General features: G+C 45.7%; 1 protein-coding gene across 1 annotated transcript in view; it reads right to left on the reverse strand.

The window, feature by feature from the left end:
* The window catches only part of bmp6 (bone morphogenetic protein 6), a 36,390-nt gene extending 18,283 nt beyond the window's left edge, over positions 1 to 18,107 (reverse strand). Inside the window, exon 1 of the mRNA XM_030099695.1 lies at positions 17,211 to 18,107. Coding sequence (XP_029955555.1) covers positions 17,211 to 17,619 — 409 coding nt within the window. The 5' untranslated portion in view covers positions 17,620 to 18,107. The remainder of the gene's footprint in view (positions 1 to 17,210) is intronic.
* Positions 18,108 to 18,586: the final 479 nt, after the last annotated feature.

The raw sequence follows: 18,586 nt of genomic DNA on the forward strand, positions 1-18,586 counted from the left end.
TGGTAATTACAGAGAGGGGGAGTCGTTCGGAGGGGCATCCGGATGAGGACAAAAAAATTAAAAGTGTGAAATATGAAGGCGGCCATCTTCTCACACTAGGAGTCTTTTTATCGGAGCGATGCTCGCCGAGGCAGCGGCCTGGGAGCCTCGGTGGCGTTAGCGGGCTAAGTAGCATTCCAGCTGCCTCTCCACCTTCCAGGCTTGAAATTCGATTGAAATCCGCCGAGGTTTCGCATCTAAAAATCAAAGGGAAGTCTTCACACAACGCACAGAGGGAGCGTAACCTCTGCGCTAATCCACCATGACGTGAGCTTTGAGACAGGAACACACAGAAGGGAAAAGGGATTTAGATCTGGATGATTCAGGGAGGAATTCAAAGTGATTCTAAAGATGGAAGAAGAGTGATTACATTTGTGAATTCGGCACAGACGGCGAAAACCGAAAGAAAAAAGCTTGACGCATTTGCGAGGCTCATTATGTTATTAAGCTCATTTTCTCATTTTCATGAGAGAATACAGAGAAGGAGAAATGACTAACAGTCAACTGTTTCCTCTTTCATTTTCCCCGGCAGGAGCCGCCGCAGAGGAAGGGAAGGTTAACCAGAGAGCTTCAGACGGGGGGAAACGTCTCTGATGAGTCACATAAACACTGGAAGTGATCTAACGTGCCACCAAGATTCAGAAAACATGAGGCAGAAAGAGAAAGTATCAGTGATGGAATCAAGGTAACAGAAGCAGGATGGAAAAAACATCAGAAACATGGAGAAAGTTTGTTTAATTATGACTTTAAGTCAGAATTATTTGTGAATGAATGATCAAACTGAATACACACGACAACAGTGGTAGAAGAAACGCAAGGTCAGTGGTGACAGGAGGGAATACGAAGGCAGAGGGGGGGTCGAGAGAGAGTGGGATCCAGTTGGGGGGGGCGGAGCCAAACAGAGGGTGACAGGAACGGAGTGAGATGGAGGGATTGCAGAGTCACTTGGAGCCTTTGACTTGAGCTGTTCTCTCGTTTCCACCTGCGCAACATCTGGCTCCGCTGTCCTGCCCCACCTGGTGTCGGTATTAAATCAGCCTACACACACACACACACACACACACACACACACACACACACACACACACACACACACACACACACACATATGTTGGGTTTCCCACTCTTGTGGGGACCTTCCATTGACTCCCATTCATCTCTAACTCCTAACCCTGACCCTTACCCTAACCCTAACCCACACCAAAACAATGCGTAGCCCTAAAGAAATGTTTTTGCACTTTTACTTTTTCAGCAACAAGAACATGGCCAAGAAAACGCTGTTTCCCCTCATGGGGACCCAAGAAATGTCCCCACAAATGACATTGTGCCTAGTTTTCGTATGGTCATGGGGACAAAATGTCCCTACGACCATATGAAAACCCGCACACTCACACACACACACACACACGTCTCAAAAGATAAACTGAAAACTTTACAATGTGGAGAATGACAAATAGATATGAATGAAAGAAAATGAATACAATCTAAAGATTAAAGTTTAACCACCATAAGGACAAAAACATTTTTTAACTTTTAACTTTTAACAAATGTTCAAGGGTAAAGAATTCAGAAGGAAACAGATTTGTTAAATTTAACCTTTCATTTGAATATGTTGAATTTATTCCAGAAAATCTTTGATTTTGTCTTAAAATGTAATAATAAAAACATTATTATACTTAACCGTTTTTTCATCAATCTTTCAAATAAGTCAAAAATACTCACTAAATGTTTTTTAGTGTTTCAGAAATTCATAATCATTCACACATAAATCTGATTTAAAAGAGAAGTGGTAACATCTGGAGGGAAAAATCCAGGTGAAAACGCAGCGGGAGGAGCTGAAAGCACTCTCCATGCAAACAGACCGCAGCTTTTTATAAACTGAGATGTGTGTCTCTTTAAGAAGCGACGGAAGGAAAAAGGGGAAAAGGTGCTGAAAGAAAGACAAGTGAGAGAAAGTTGGAGCCAGATGGCTATCTGCGCAGGGGAGTGGTGGGATGCATGAGTGGACAAACAGGCGGACGAGACGGAGGATGAGGCAAAACCCCGTCTGACAGTGACTGATCATCGCAAACTCTGCAGAGAGTCTCCGGGCCAATAGAGTCATTATTTAGAGAAAACCACAGCTCGCGAGGACGCAAACGGTAACTGTGGTGGCAGGAAGGGTAGGAGAGGGGAGAACGTGGAGATCCGAGGCAGACAAGCTAACAAATGGGTATTGAAATAGAAAAAAGAAAAAAAAAAAAAAGAAAGTTGTTCTTCAACATGAAGCGGAAAAAGTAGGAGAGGCCGTGTGGCGTGTGACAGGCAGGCCGGTCTGTGGTCAGCGGTCAGGGCTTCATGCTGTCCAGCCAATCCCCTCAGAGTGCCCTCCAGCTTCACATCACCTCCGCTTTCTCTCCACACGTCCAACAACCGCAGAGCAAAACAACCAACAGCCACCTTCTGTCAGTGAAATTCTCCTTCAGCCACGGCTTTCCTATCAGAGCAGCATCTTCTGAGTGTTTTAATGGGAAATATTTTCCAGCCATAGTCTAGGGTGTCCCATCCAGCGCTGTAATATAGATTAGTGTGAACAGAGCACCTGTGACCCAGATAATAGAGTCTTCAGGGAACTTTTATTAGATCTGTCAGTAAGATTTTACTAAGTACCAGTCTGATGACAGACGGAAAGATTTGCTTCATGCTGCCAACTTAAACAACATTTTTTTTTTTTTTTTTTTTTCATCCTCCTACAGTTGCAGACGCACAAGTCATCCGCCCTCTTCCCTCGGTCTCAATAGTGTGGTGTTTACCTGCCTCTGAATGACACTTTTCCTCTTAAGTAAGGCCTGGAGCGTTACACAGCCGGCGGTTTACTCTTCCTCTTCATTCCAGTGAGAAAGAGCAGATGTTGAGATTCGGTCAGTGAAACAGACACCGCCGAAGCATGATCTAAAAATCATACTGCGCCGGTGTGCTGTCCGTCCTTGCAGCAGGCCGCGCTGGAAATAGGACGACGGTAGTCTTATTAAAGACGGAAACCACTGACCTTGCTGAACTAACATGGGAACAAGAAGCCAGTGTGAGGTTTTCCTCTGCAGCATAACAAAGGCTCCAATATCCAGCCTTTTGAAAACTGGATCCCAAAGACTGTCATAAATAATCTTAATTTACCATTTCCTATTACCTACGTCGGGAGTAAAGGAGAGCGCGTGCACAAGGGAAATAAATGAGGATTTCACAAACACCCTTCAATCAAATTATTGCTCACCAAGAAACTGTCAGCATCTGCGGACGGCTGAACCAATGAAGTGTCCGAGGCAGGAGGAGAATCCATCTGTGTTTATGTAATTACAGCCCATAATCTGTCTGGGTTTTCTCTCAGACTTGATGGTTTCTGAGGAGAGGTCAGATATGTCAATGACTTCCATTCGCCGTAAATTTTCTCCAAAGTCGCATCTAATTAAAGGCTGAGTTTCCCAGGAGTTTGATATGATCTCGACTCCGCTGCGATCGGCGCTTTTTAATTCAAGTAGAAAACATCTAATTAAGAAAAAATCTCAACGCTGTAAACTTTCAAATTTCCAAAGGCACATTTTATGAGTGAAACTCTTTAACCTTCAGCATCGAGGCAGTGCTCGGCTGCCACAGGGAGCTGCTTTTTTGGGTTTTTTTTTTTGCTCTCCCGCTTTGTAGTGAGGCAGCCGGCGAAGCGGCTCCTCGGGGCCGGCGGTCCGCCGGGAGTCGTCATCGGCGTCGAGTAAGGGTGCGTGAACGCTCGCCTTCGGAGGCTCGTTCTGCGCTCTGATCTTCTCCCCTGACCCCGCATCAAAGCCGACACGCTGGGCGCCGCGGGCTCAGCCAAGGGCCACCGGCAGGAGCCGCGCTTGACGCCAAACACTTGTATACGCACCCCTAGACGTTGCATAAAAAAGGCCTCCCCTCAGATAATTACATACATGTGAAGCGCTGATGTATACGCAGGTATTGACGATGAGGAAAAAAAAAAAAAAAAACTTCCCAGAGGTCACTACTGTGAGAATTCAAGGCCAGGCAGCAGCAGCAGCAGCAGCATCCGTCCATAGCGAGGATATGAGGCAGTGAGACCAGCCTCTTTGCTGACTGTCAAGCTCCATTTGCGGCCGGAGAACGGCGGCCAACAGCTTCACCCGGTGTGTCCAGCAAGAACTCGGCAAAGTGATGGGAATACACGCCGTTTCCTGATTTCTGCAACATTGTTCCTGACAGACGGCGAAGTACAGCCAAGCGAGCTTTCCGCTGCACGGCGATCCCAGCGCTCACAGTCCGTAATATTTCAAAGGGAAATTATGATCTGCTGGATGTTTTGCTTACTTGCAAAAATAAACATGACTTTTCTTTTCCTGGTGCGTTTAGCTCAGTTTGAAAGCTTTGTGAGAAAAGTTTTCAGCCATGCGGCTGAGATCTCACTTACGAGTCGCAGGAAGTCAGACTGAATGGTTTCTGATATTTGTAGTTTTTAAGTTTTTTGTTGTAATGTACGTCAGGAAACACGCTAAAGTGATGACAAGCACAAAGCAAGCAATTCTTGTAAGTAAAGTGTGGATTGGTACAGAAGAGAAATCAAATAGAACAATTATTTCAAACAATGGAAATAGATCCAAGTAACAAACAGTCCAGTGATGTGAAGCTGTGTGTGCACACAGAAACACACACTCATTCACGTCCTGGATGTCGAGCACGCTCTTCTTCCAGTACCTCCCACCGGTCACTTCACCTCCTGGCCTCACTGGACCGGCGTCCCCGGCAACAAAGGCCCCGTTTCAACCAAAATAATCACATTTTTCTGTCCCATCATCTTCCATATAATCCCTGAAAAATCCATTTGGGTTTTCTAAAGACCCATCCAAAACCGTGACACATGATGTCAGGCGAGCCGTCCCGAGGACACACACACAACACACACACGTACACATCCACAGAGGCAGGAGTGTTTGATTCCTGTTCCCTCTGCTCTAATCTCTATCAGCACTGAGCTGCATTCCATTCAAGATGATAAAACGAAGCCTGGATACACATCTATCTCTCTGAGATGCTGAGCCAGTGCGCAGTGTGTGGGTGCATGTGTGTGTGTGTGTGTGAGTAACCCCGGGGGTAGGAGGATAATTTGCTGTAATTGCTCCTTTGCTGGGGCTTTGCTAACAGATAGATATCCGAGGTATGGCTGTTAGGCTGTGTAATATCAGTATTTTCCATCAATGTACTGACAGCCGAGCGGTAGCAGTGTCAGATTCAGCTCTCTGTTGAGTCTCCAGAAGGCCTCCAGGTAGCTGGACATGCCATACCTGTGTGTCAAGAGGAGATTTGATTCCATTTCTTCATCGCCATGACTGAGGATTAAGAGACGGACCCAATAAATTCAACGTAGGACACTTTTAAACCTCGAAGTTATGTAAAAACTCATTATGTTCCTCCTTGTATTCGTCAATAACAATTAAAACTGCACAAATAACGACCAAAACACATTTTTTTGGCATGCTTGATCAAAAAAGTCACGTGCAAAGTGCATTGGATTGGAGCAACAGACAATATCCAGCATTAGAAATGAAGTTAAAGATCTGCTTATTCTTCGGCTTTTGTGAGCATTTTTTTTATAGTTTAGCTCCAAAACTTTGGTGACGATGAAAAATAAACTGAGCAAAAAGAGTGAGTGAGTGAGCGAGCCAGCTGCTTCCACCACTAACCTAGTTTCCACATGCCGTCCTGTTGTTTCGTCTACAGTAAAATGAAAGCAAACACACAAAAGTCGCCTCTGCTAAAGGTGCAGTCTGCAATTTCACAAATAAAGACGAACAGTAAAAACACGACTACTGATTTAAGTTAATTCCTTTCGGAAAATGTGTTCTTTACTGGAGTCAGTCCTGATCAGGGTAAACTCTTGCCTACGCTCACTTTAGTGTCACCTGGATTCTGGGAGGAAACTGGAAGACTGAGAGAAAACCCACACAAGCACAGCATGCAAAACTATCAAGAAGAGGCTTTCTCAGCCTGGAGCTTCAAACCAGGAAGATTCTTTCTGTGAGCCAACAGCACTAACCACTTCAACGCTGGACCACCCAATAATATGCACCTACTTCATCAAATAACCTTTCTTCTGGTTATCTGAAACCTTTCAGCTCTAATCCATCCATTCATGCATCCAGAGATCTTCGTCCTCATGGTGGCAGGATGGAGGCTTACTACTTCTAGTTAGAACTCAAGTTGCGCAGTTATACGTTTGTGGATGGCCAAATAAATCTTAATTCTAGATGAACTTACAGATTCAGAGTTTCTGCAAGGAAAGTTTTAAAGCCAAGAAGCAGCAAAGTGTCTTTTTTTTTTTTTTTTTTTTTTAAGGATCAAAATGAGATTTAGCTTCGATTTTCAACAAAAAGCAAAACTTTATACTGTAATTCCAGTTGGAAACCTCTGTGAGACCCCAGTTTAACACCGAAGAGCCTCACAGGGCTTCATAAGACAAATGTGCATTAGCACAGGAAGACGTCCTGTGAGTTTATGCACATTTTCAACCTTTTGCACTTGCATCTGTGCTCTTTACACGGCGGCTGTCTGCTTTAACACTTACGCGGCCGCACACAAACACTCATTGATATTAATGGCCAGTTGTGTTTCCCCCTCAAGTCCCTGTAAAAACAAGTGTCCGTTTCACTGGACGACGACCGGAGCCAATGAGCTGTCAGCAAAAGGCCATGTAACATCTTTTTCACATTTATAAGGAAATTCCATGAAATCAGGACACAAATGAGCTGGAAAATAAACAACAGATTTTTTTTTTTTTTGCTACATTTATGAGATGTTAATAAAAATGTAATTCTACTGTAAAGCAGCTGTCACAACAGCCTCTGATCGGACTTCAGTCCTGCGGATGGAAGATCCACATGTCTTTTCAAGTCCTCTTTGGTGGAAAGAGTCCTGCAACCAGGAAAAAAAAAACACTTCATATCTACACTTTAAATCATTCAGCAGCGGACAGATTGGTCAAAGTAAGATAAATGGATTTGATTTGGCGAATCCCAAAAAAATGTTGGACTCCTGCTGTCTGTGGGACTTTCATCCATCTTCTAAACCCGCTTCGTCCAAGTGGATCCAAGTTGACTGTCACTGTTTTTACTCTTCCTTTATTAAATAACCCGCCAAAAAAACAAGTATTTATATCTATATGAAGCCAGAATACCTGGTCTAAACCCACAGGGAAAACATGCAAACTCTAGAGAGTCAAACCACCGTCTTCTCACAGATTGCTTTTGGCTGCACCTCTAGACCAACTTTGACTTGTAGTAAATAAAAGCCCCAAAATTTCAAGTTGTGTTTTGGTATGTGAGACCATTCTCCAACATCTTGTACTGTTTAGGGAAAACAAAACAAATGCCCCTTTTATTTTGACACAAATGAGTACACAAACCGGAGCAAACAAGCTTCCAATAAACAAAAGCGGCGACATAAACACCACGTTCTGGTAACGCTCGCTAACGTACGTGACTAACAGCAGCAATCCTCCCAAACTGGGAGGATTCGTTTCACAATACATTGCACACTTAAAATACATTGTTTGGAGCTGGACAGATTGTCACGACTCGCCGTCCCGCTGTTGCCGTGGGATACGGGACCAAAAAACACGCCGGTGGCCAAGAGGGAGCTCTGGCCGAGCGCACAGCGGTCTGTTAGATCGTTGCAAATCTCTCAGCAAGCTTTGAAAATAAAGGTATTTTTGGCCGTGAGTTGGTCACAAAAAAGGAAATTCCCAAATGCGGGGCAACAGGTGGAACGGTAATAGTTTTAAGGTACCATTAAAGTCAGCATTTATTGAGGAATTCAATGACCATTACGAACCGAAAAAAAAAAAGACTCTCTGATCTTGGTCCTTCTTCCATTCTTGGAGTTTGGCTCCGTCTCCTCTGCGATTTATATGACGGATGATGACTAGCTAATGCTTTCCTCTTGGGTCGTGACCGCAGAGCCTTTCGGAAACGGCTCCCTCGGCTTACTCCAGAAGAATCGGCCACCATTTGGCGCTAAGTGAATATTGCGTAAACAGAGACGCGCTCTTGCGGTTTGTAGGACCCGATTTCAGCGAAAACAAAAACATTTCTACCGGTTCAGAGTTTTACCAGACGTCATTTTATTTACACTGGGTCAATAAGGAGATGAGGAATCCTTTTTGCCGGCCCGTCCAGGTTTGTCGACGCTCTATAAAGTCTGCATGCTGACGGATGAGTTGATGTTTGTGCGCCTTTCGTATTGAACAGTAGAGGCCTGCTATAGCGATCTGTAGCTATAGCCTCTGCTGCCGGGCAGCAGGTGTGCGTGTGTGTGTGTGTGTGTGCGAGCGCGCGGGTTTTCGCGTGTGTCGGGGCTAGACCGGTCTGCTCCCAGATTTAGAGGAGGAAGCCAGTGTCAGAAGTGGGAGATGGATCTCTCCTGAGGGATCCGATAAATAAGGAAAAAATATCTTTGAAAAGGCGAAACACAGCTGTTTCCAGAGGAGAAGTCAAAATATTGGTGGCTTTGCATTCCACAGCCGCGAGGTAGAAGGCCAGCTCGCTCTGCGATGCTGCTTGGGACTCGATTTCCTCTCTCGCCGCCTTTGTTTCTCCTCCACATCTTCTCCTCCATTACATCTCCCCATCCTCACCTCGCCGCCTGCCTTTCTTCCCCCTCCACTCTCTCCGTCATAAAGACAGTGGAGCCTCAGTGTGATTCCCTTTGGAAAGTCCGCGGCGACCACAATGCATTTCAGCGGCTCAGGAGGAGCGTATATGATCCACTGATAAATCAGTCTGGGCCAGTTTCAATCTCCCCCCTGGGCTGACTTACATGTAAGACCTACTGCTTGTTTTACACACAGGCACCGCTCCAAAAACAGCGATGGTAACCGGATACGTGGATATTCGAAAAGCAGGTGGGCCTCGGCGAAAATCAGGAGAAAAATAATCAAACTCTCTAATAATACGTCTGTCCTCAGTGTCAGCGCGGCGTTGGTGAGATGAAAGCGCAGAAACGTCTACATTTCAACAAAACCTACACATGTAAACGTGAAGTGCCTGAAACAATCACATCGTCTTTCAGTACGTCGGGGAGAAACGACTAAAAAGTAGCTTGATAAATGTTCAGTGTAAAGCAAGAGTTTCAATGTGTTCAACATGCGGGAGATGAGAGGAGACGTGCAGGGAGAATTAAGCTGCAGACAGTGAGTGTAGATAATAATATGCTTCATCAGCCTGTCGGGTTAACGGGTGAACATAGACATTTATTTATATTGACAATTGTATCAACCGTATCACACGGCTGTGATTTGTTATGAAACTAAAAGGAAGCATGCTATTTTTTTCTAACAGGATGTGGTGAAGACCAGTCAAAATGATCAAATAAGCCGCAGTGAACATAAGAACCTCCTCCAGACAATCATATAGTGTAAACAAAACTATACATGCACCACGTGATCTTACGTGACTTTTATTCTGCGGCTCTGCTTTAAATAAGAACGGGATATTTTTTGTCCAGACTGCTGGTGAAGGAGGTTTAACAGACATCTAACAAATCTGAAGGACTCCAAGTCCTGAAGCAACGTGTAAAGCTTCGGGTTTTCTTTTTAATAATGCAGCTGAAAGTTCAGATCTAAACTATTCCCACAATGAGATGCTGTGATTCTGATGAAGACGTCTTGAAACACTGTTCATCCCTCTGTGAGTCGATTTTATTCTTAAACACGGTGGATGAAAGGAAGAGAAAGACATAAATCACATCGTGAAGAGCTTTTGTTTTATTCACTAGAGGTGTGTGTGTGTGTGTGTGCGCGCGCGTGCTTGTGTGTGCGCCTGTGTGTGTGTGTCCTGACCACATTAAAAAACAAATGGGACATTTCCTCCTACTGGAGGTTGAAAACAGTGTGTCAGATAAAGGCCTGTTGGAGACGTGGACAGTGTCCTTTCTGAAGGAAGGACTGGGCAGAGTTTCCCCTGCACATCCTCACAGATAAGCTCCTTTTATCCAAACTGCCTCGTGGCACTGATATATTTTTGTCATGGGTGGCTTCAATTCGGAGCCAAAACCCAAACACGTCCTGTCAAATCTCCTAAAATATTAGGAGATTTGTTAAATTATTCATTTTCACCTTTTCTGTGTTTGACTTCACCTCCAGGCTTTACATATTGTTCCCCAATAAAACCACATGCTTATGTCTCACTTCTGTCTCTTTCTCTCGTCCCACTCCTCCCTCCGCCTCCCTCCATCCCTCGCGTCTCCGACTGTTTTCCTGTCAGTATCGTGTTTGTAAAGTCAGACTGCAGGTCAGCCTCGGGCTCATAAATTTGTCAGCGGCGGCCCGGCAGAGAGGGAGGCTACTTGCTCGGGAGGGTCAGGAGCGTTTGCGCTCACATGGGGCCTTTCTCTCACCGCGGACCTGCTCTTGTTGTTTCAGGCACGTCCTCCTCGGAGCAAACGGCCGGCCTGAGAACATGTGAGGGGCCGAGGGGGACGGCTTTCTGCGCGACACCGGCGCGGGATGGAGAGCTCTTGTTTAATGTAGAGAGGGAGTCGCTGTTTTGGCCCGCAGGTGATGAGTTAGTATCTGCACTCGTTCTCTAACCCTTGAACTTAACCTTGAAAGAGAACTGCACCCTGGCACATTCATCAGTATTACCTAAATAAGCTCTGATTTATGATACAAGGAGAATGTTTTTTGAAGTTGTAAGAACAACAAGCCGTCGATGACTTATTTCAGCACAGGTGCAGAGAGATCTGCTGCTCTTTTCACTGCTATCGAGCCCAAAGCAACAGGTTTACTCTCTGAATCTTTACACTCTTGCATCACTGCTGTGGCAATGTATTAAAATGCACAATGTTGTTTCTTATACTCTGTTGTCCTACAGAGTTACAGACTGGAACAGTTTTTTTAATTCTCCACTGAAGAGTCTCAACAAAGTGAAGTCTATATGATTCATGTTTTATAGACACATATAAACATATTTATGCAGTACGCAAAACAAACACACACACACCCCATCCTTCCTCTGCTCCCTCAAGGTCACCGAAGCCTTTAAATCACCTTCCATCCGTCCCAGTGTTTCTCACCCTTCAAGAATTCTTTGGGCGTGCCTCTTTTCTTTCCTTTCTTCCCTCTTTTCTCTCGCTCTCTTCCTCTTCCGTCTTTTATTGATCTGAGTTAAATCCCCGCCGGCTCCCGAATTGACTTCCCAGAAGAAAAAAAAAAGAAAAGAAAAAAAAAACGTGACAGCAGGAATGTTTACCGTGACTTTTACGCCGTTCCTGCCGGCCGCGGTCACCTCCATTACCAGAGCGAGCCTCCCCCGGCGGGGTCATTACGGTAATGGATGGAGTTTACTGGGCACACAAGGACACACTGAGTCGGGAGTTCAGCGGTTCACAGGTTCACAACCTCGCTTAACACTGACATTCCTGAGACATACCAACCTGTATTATCATCACCAATGTATCATCAAAAAGATTTACAAGCCAGTGAAGGAGTCTTTCAAGTGGAACAAATGTAGCTCATTAGAAAGAAGAAAAAAAAAACATTGCAGTTTAGGAGTATTTACCGATGAGTCCGATCAGTTATGTGGATGAGGTCAAACAAGCAAACATCCAAAAGAAATATTACATTGTTTCTCCAGACGGCAAACAATGCAGAGCCTGAGTGTTCTGTGTACACAGAGGAGACATTCGGGAACAATATTAATTCAAAGGTCAATGCTTCAAGGTCAAAACACAGCAGAAAAAACAAACAGGAAAAAAAAAGATTTGAAGCTTATGAGGCCACGAACGCCAAAACCAAAACTATCAGGACATCACTCATTCTGAGTGTTGAGTTTTCATCTGCACCAGTTATTACTTTGTATGTTCAAACTTTCAATGTAGAAAAAGCTTTGAGGAAATAAACAAACTGTAAGTCCCGGTTAATGATCTGCTGCGTGCGGCCTCCTCAAAGACACAGGGGAGATAGACAAGCTGGAGTAACACACACGAGTGCACTTTTTTGTGTTTTTCTACTTTTTTCATGAGTTAACTAACCCTCACATCCATCCATCCATCAGTGTTCAGTAATTGCTGAAAATCAGCAATTACATCAAACACGGCCAGAGGAAAAGCGACACATGAAGACAGACGACTGCAGGGAAAAACAGCTGAAGTGAGAGATGGCAGAGAAGCCCGGTTTGAGCCGCCGCTAAGCAAACACAGCAAATTCCTCCGCGCCTGCACCCAGAGGTGATAAATGAGAGCGGCCGATCCTAATCAGATGTTCTGGCGGGGTTATCGCCTCCGTTCGACAGATCGTTACCAGCAAGGAGTGAGCTGTACCTCACCTCCTTATCTGGTCACGCTCCTTCATCCCACACTGCTATCGCCCCAAAACTGGAATGCCCGACGAAGACATGAGAACTGACGGCAGGAGGGAGAAAGACGGCCAGAAGGGAGTTAAAAAAAAAAAACCCTGGTGGGAGGTGTAATCTTAATACTTAGAGCCAATCTTAGCTGCCATCTTGCTGAGTCCCGGAGTTATGGCGTGAGACGGAGTGATATGATCGGGATAGGTGGGCGTTGGGGGGGGGTGCAGACGAGCGATGTGCGTGCACGGCGGCTCGTCAGAGTCCGGGGTGGGACAGAAAGCGCTCCGTGTATAAATGGCATGCTTTCTTTTGAACGGCTACGCGCCGACCCTCGGGTCATGTGTGTCGTGCGTCGTGTGAGGGATCCCGTTGATGTTACGCCTTTCCCCTATCCACACAGTGTGTGTGTGTGTGCGCATGCATGTGTGAAAGAAAATGCGCGTTTCTCCGTCACACCTCGTCTTTTCTGACGGCCGTGAATCTCCACTGGAAAAGACAGATCCTGGTTCACCAGAGATGTTCCTCGCCGTCAGTGTTGTTTGTTTCTGGAGGCATCTGTGTGTTTTGCCAGAGTTGACAACCAATACAATCCAAACACGAGAGAGGAGGAAGCACTTTGAAACGCTGAAACCCAATAAGCAGCGTTATTTGTATATCTTGGCCCGTTCTTGAACGTCGTCGCGAGTTCAAGTTATTTTGTAGCGGCAGTGAAATATCTGACGCCGTAAACAGATAAAAACAAACGCGGAGCGTTTTCCTGTGTTAATGTAACTTTTCTCACCGTGGCAGGAAGATTTCATCTGCCAAGTTTGTGTCTCAGGAAAGATCCTTTACTCCGCTGGAGCGTATCTCGAATTCTTTGCCTGTACTGTTTACGGTCCTCTCAGAAGCCGAGGTGAAGTGACGGGTGGTCCCGCTCCGGTCTCTGAAGGCTTTGCAGGACGTGTTTCGAGACGATTCAGTGAAAATTTTCCAAAGCTCGATTCTGCTTTGAAACAATTGACTCTTTGATGGAAGCGAACTAATTATTTGATCACGCTTTGGCACTTTGGGACACGTTTTCTTGAAAAGGAAGTGGCTTACTTGAGCTTAGACCCCAAGAAATGCAGCCAGGCATCATAAGACAAGAAAAACAGCCGTTTAATGAGGGCACTTCATTTCTGAATAAGCTCAGGACCGTCTGGACCCAGATAATCTCCCAAAAACCCACTTCTTAAGACTTTCAGGCCTGCTCGCCTTTAAAGCGTGGGAGGCAGGCTGGTAAAGAGCCCGGCTGTTGACTTAGGCAAGAGGGTCAGTGACAGCTCAGCTAAAGCTCTGCAGCGAGGTGTGCAGAGATGGAGAGGAGAAAAAAGAAAGAGAAAATGAGGATAGTGGTGATGACAGACAAGTGAACAAAAGCAAAATTAAAAAAAAAAGAAAAATCTGAATATTGGAGCTCCAGTGTGAAGATATGTGATTTCACTTTCCAGACATTGGAATAAAAGCCAGGTCTAAAAAGGCATCCAAGATGGAATGAAGTCAAATTTTATTTCTTTTTTTTAACCACCTCGGGAGATATTTTGAGACATATTCTGGCCAGATGTTACGAAAGGTGAAAATAAATGTGCTGTACTTCAGTTTGAGGTCTGTGTGGTAAAGTAGCTGCAAACATCAGTCTCCCGTGAAGCTGTAGGAAGATGTCAAGATGTAATCTGGACGCTCGCGGTTCTTAAAATAAACTGGTTAATAGAGCAGATACAATGAGAAGAAACAGCTGAACTGACTCTAAACAATGCAGACAGTAAACACATCACACAGGTATGAGACTGTTTACCGCAGGACCTGTGGATACAGGGTCAAGTGGAAGCTACTTCCAGCGTGGTTACGAGAACTGAGTTCAGTCCGGATTCATCCTCAGGTAAACAGGAGTTTAGTTAAATAGTGATCAGACTAAACTGAATGAAGAGGAAAACAATGCCCCGATGGCTCCTGGATTTTCATGGATTATTATAGGATCTCCGCGTACCTCACAGCAAACAGAGGGCCGGGAGAATAAACCACTTAGAGGAGCTTTGGCTGCCCCCTAGAGACAACCTAAACTTAGAAAGAAATAGCAAGAGGCCCGCACACCTTTCTGTTGAGCTGGCGTGACGCGAAGCCGTCACCGCTAAACGCAGACGACACATCAACAACATCTGGAGCTCCTGTTTTGTGACCCGTGAAACCAGAGGCATTTCTGTGCATCTCAGACTGGCCAGACCCTCGAGGTAACAGCTCCACCGCATAAACCTGATAGGAATAGTAAAAAATTCACCCACGGGCTTAATATAGCGCTCTGCGGCCGAGCTTGTTTGTCCAGCAATGTGCCGGCCCTCATCAGCTGGGTGAACATTTGAAATCTTCAATTATAATTACAGCATGATACTTTGTGGGTAAAAAGAAAGCAAAAATCAGTCTGAACAAGCACCTGCAGAGCGTGCAGAGCGCGCACGGAGCTGCACAGTGGCACAGGACACAGCGTCACTTCATCAGACCGCAGTGGAAAGCAGAACATCCACAAGGCAAACAGTGATGAACGCGTTATTCTAGGAATGAAGATGAAAAAAAAAAAAGAACTGGAAAATGTATTTTCATCACCCAATTAGAAGTTTTCCACAACTTGCTCAGCCTTTTCTCTTTTCCCTTTTTTTTTTCTGAGCAGGTCAGTCCGAACAAGCGATGAGAGCAAAGGATGACTAAACAAGACGTCTGAATAAATCACGAAGCGGAGGAGGCATGCGGTTAGGGAAGGAGTGCACATGTGAGTGAAAATAATGTATGGGTTATTAAATCTATCCGGACCCCGGAGAGCACGGTGAGAAAATGAGCTGTCCGTCCGAGCGGTTCCCACATCTGGTTGTGAAAGACATCAGTAGAGGTCAAAGTTTAAATCACTGTCATTGTTTTATCTGTTAAGGGTCAGTTCAAAGTCTGACATTCGAACATCTACGCAAAGTGAGATAAAACAAGCAGGTGAATCCTGTTTTAAATCAGACCGTCGGTCTAAACAGATCCGCTGTCGTCTCTTTCAAATCGACTTGACAGATTATCTCGTTCCAGTGTCTTCCTCCAAACAGTATTAGTCAAGTAAGAATCTTGGCTTGCCCATGTTGTTCTGTATTTTTCAAATCATTTCAGGCAGATTGTTTGCCTCCCTCACTTTTCTTCCTTCCATTTATCTTAATTCTAATTTGCAGTTTGACTCCGGCCACACATGAGATCCAGATTTTTTTTTTTTTTGTGCTAGTTTTTGAAAGGAGGGGGACCACCCAGAAGTGTTTCGGGCCTCTTTCTTCTATAGCTCCACGCAAATCACTCCAATCGAGTCAAAAGACACATTAAAAACTAATCGGACGGCGATGACACACAGTAGTCGTGCAAGGTCTTATTTGCAAAGCAGATGGAGAGCCTTGGCCTGTCCAACATTAATTACAATCACATTCAGGGAGGAAGCCGTCCCTCCTCCAGGGCGGTGAGGACTCTGTGTACGGCTGGAGGAGATGGCAACCTAATCCCTCCCCCCCCCCCCCCCCCCCCCCCCCCCCGGCCGCCGCAGAAATCTGAGGGAATCGTCAAAAAGGGATGCACAGGACGTGATTAATCAGAGCGGAGAGCCAGATGTGCCACAGCGCAAGGAGAATGAACCCAAAAACAGCGGAGGAACCACAGACACACAAACAACAGCGTGCCACCAAAACACTCCCCCGCGGCAGCAGGCAGAGGCTTCCTTCTGTCTGAAGACCTGCTTTTCATCACTACATGTTGCAACCTGAATACTCTGAGGACCAATAAGTGGAGCAGAGACTTCTAGCTCAGCTGCTCCAACTCAACTCATCCTCATTTGTGGGAGTGAGTGACTATCAAATTGTTGATGTGAAGGGTATAAAAAAAATGAACTATTGTATCCCTGGAGTGGGGAAAAAAATGACATTCCATTCCAGAGCCCTGGTCTTATGGCCAGATGACAATACTCTCAGAATTGTGATCAATCTGGATGTGAGCTTGCTCGTCCACCAGCGTCTGACTCTGGCAGTGTCTCTGTTTATCTTCAGGCGCTTTGTTTAGAGTCTCCCTGTAAACACTGAAGCTGCTAATGGAAGGAAGGACTCTGAGCTTTTCATGTTCCGAACTGGTTATGATTAAAAACCTCCCTCTTTATCATCAACTGGGGCTAATTAAAGTCACATCTGCCCCGGGAAACACAAACACTGCGACGCAATTTACGCACAGAAACCGCAACTCGATTTAGGGTCAACTGCAGAAAATAGTCCCTCATATATATACAGCACAAACACCGGCGGTGGAGGTTGATGGTTTTTGAAGGGGATTCTGGGTATTTTCTCATGTGAAGACATAAATCACGGCGGGGATTACGCAGCAAGACCGACCACAGAATTTCTGCTCTATAAATGAGCAGAGAGGAGCCAGTCTTCCAGGAGAGAGGATGTGTGACAAAGAAAACACACAAAAACTGCACAAAGTCCCGCAGCGAGGTAAAGTCCACCTGCGCTAAACGTGCGTAACGGATGAGGAGGTGGTTGGAGAGTGGCTCGGCTACAGGTGTTGTTAACGCAGGTCTCCAAAAAAGTCAATTATAGTAACTTTTCTTTCTGTTTCTTCTTCTTTTTTAACGATTCAGCCCAAAAACACCATTTAATAAAACTTAAACACCTGTTCCTCTCAGATCCAGTCTCATAATCGGACTTTTTCACTTCACTGACTTGAATTTTTTTCCCCACTAAATTCCTGTTATTAACTCTCCGATCGGCTTTTTTTCACTCGACTCACCTAAATTAACGAAGCTCATCACCATGTCTGCGTCGTTGAGAAAGGCAGTCTCCTGATTCGTTGCCAGCGGGGGGCTCCGGGTCGTCCGCATGGACTGATAGCGCTCCAGCGCGCCCTCCACCCGGCTCCTCTCCTCGCTGGAAATAGTGTTGTATAAGTCCAGCATGAAGAGCGGAGCGGAGTTGTACTTTCCGTGAGACAGATGCGGTCTCGGTCTGTGCGGCAGCCCCAGGATGGACAGGATCTCCTTCTGCATCTCCCGCTTCTCGTGCGTCCGCAGCCGCCGGTGGATGAAGCCCGGTTGCGCGTCGTTGTTTCCATCCAGTGAATAGTTGCTCCCCGCCACCGTGAACATGCAGCAATAAGCGCCCCACCACAATCCGGCCAGGGCAAGCCAGCAGCTGGTCATGGTGTTTCCCCCGCGGTGCGTCCTGGAGTCCCAAGTGTGCCTGGCTCGGAGATTCAGCCGTTTATCCAAAAATCAAAAATGCCCGGAATGGTCACAAAGTCCCGCGATCTGTTATCTGTTGCAACCCACAGATCAAAAGCAAAGGTTTAGTAATGTATCAAGCCATTTGAAAAACTCCCTGAAGCAAAACGCGCACAGTAGTGTCGGTCCTGCTTTCATCGCTGAGTCCGGTCGCGCGCTCTGCTGCCCCAGGATGAAGCGCACCATGTGAAACTTTACTCTCAGAGCTCCGGTAAGTCGATCAAAATACCAAGTTTGATGCGACTTTGAGTAGAAAAGGAAGGGTTGCTCTGATAAAAGCCATTTGAACTAAAAACGCATAAATTCACTCTTCAGTATAAACGGTTTTCCAAACCGACCAAAAGCCGACCTTTAATTCTCAGTGACGGTCACCTACTCCTGCCGGCTGCGCGTGAGAGTCTAAAAGGAATCAGCAGGTTGCAGTCCATATTAAGCGTGCGTGCGCGCGTACGCGTAAACTCGGTGTGTGCGTGCGCTCAGAAACCGCCCACTCCGTGCGCACTGAGGCAGAGGTGGAGCTCCGAGAGGACGAGTCTCACATCACATCTCCGTATTCTGGAGTAATAATCATCTGTCCGCTTCATTAAACCCGTCAAGTCAAATATTCTGTCCTTTTCCACCTTTTTCTTAATCCCAGCCTTCTTAATTTATGCAGATCTCACCAGCATTGCTGCAGTATTTAAATCCAGCTTTACATTTCCTCGTCGATATTTTGATCTTTGTGTTTATAGTGTATTTACATCGAATAAAACTCTCCCCATCCGTCGTGTTGACACACGGATCACTCCTCCACAACCCAGGCGCGTGAGCTCTCCCTTAATAAACGCTGTCCAGCTGAGGCACGACCCCTGACGATGGAGCGAGAAACAGCAGGTTGGAGAGAAGA

This window comes from Salarias fasciatus, chromosome 9 (genome assembly GCF_902148845.1).
Source record: "Salarias fasciatus chromosome 9, fSalaFa1.1, whole genome shotgun sequence".
NCBI lineage: Eukaryota > Metazoa > Chordata > Actinopteri > Blenniiformes > Blenniidae > Salarias > Salarias fasciatus.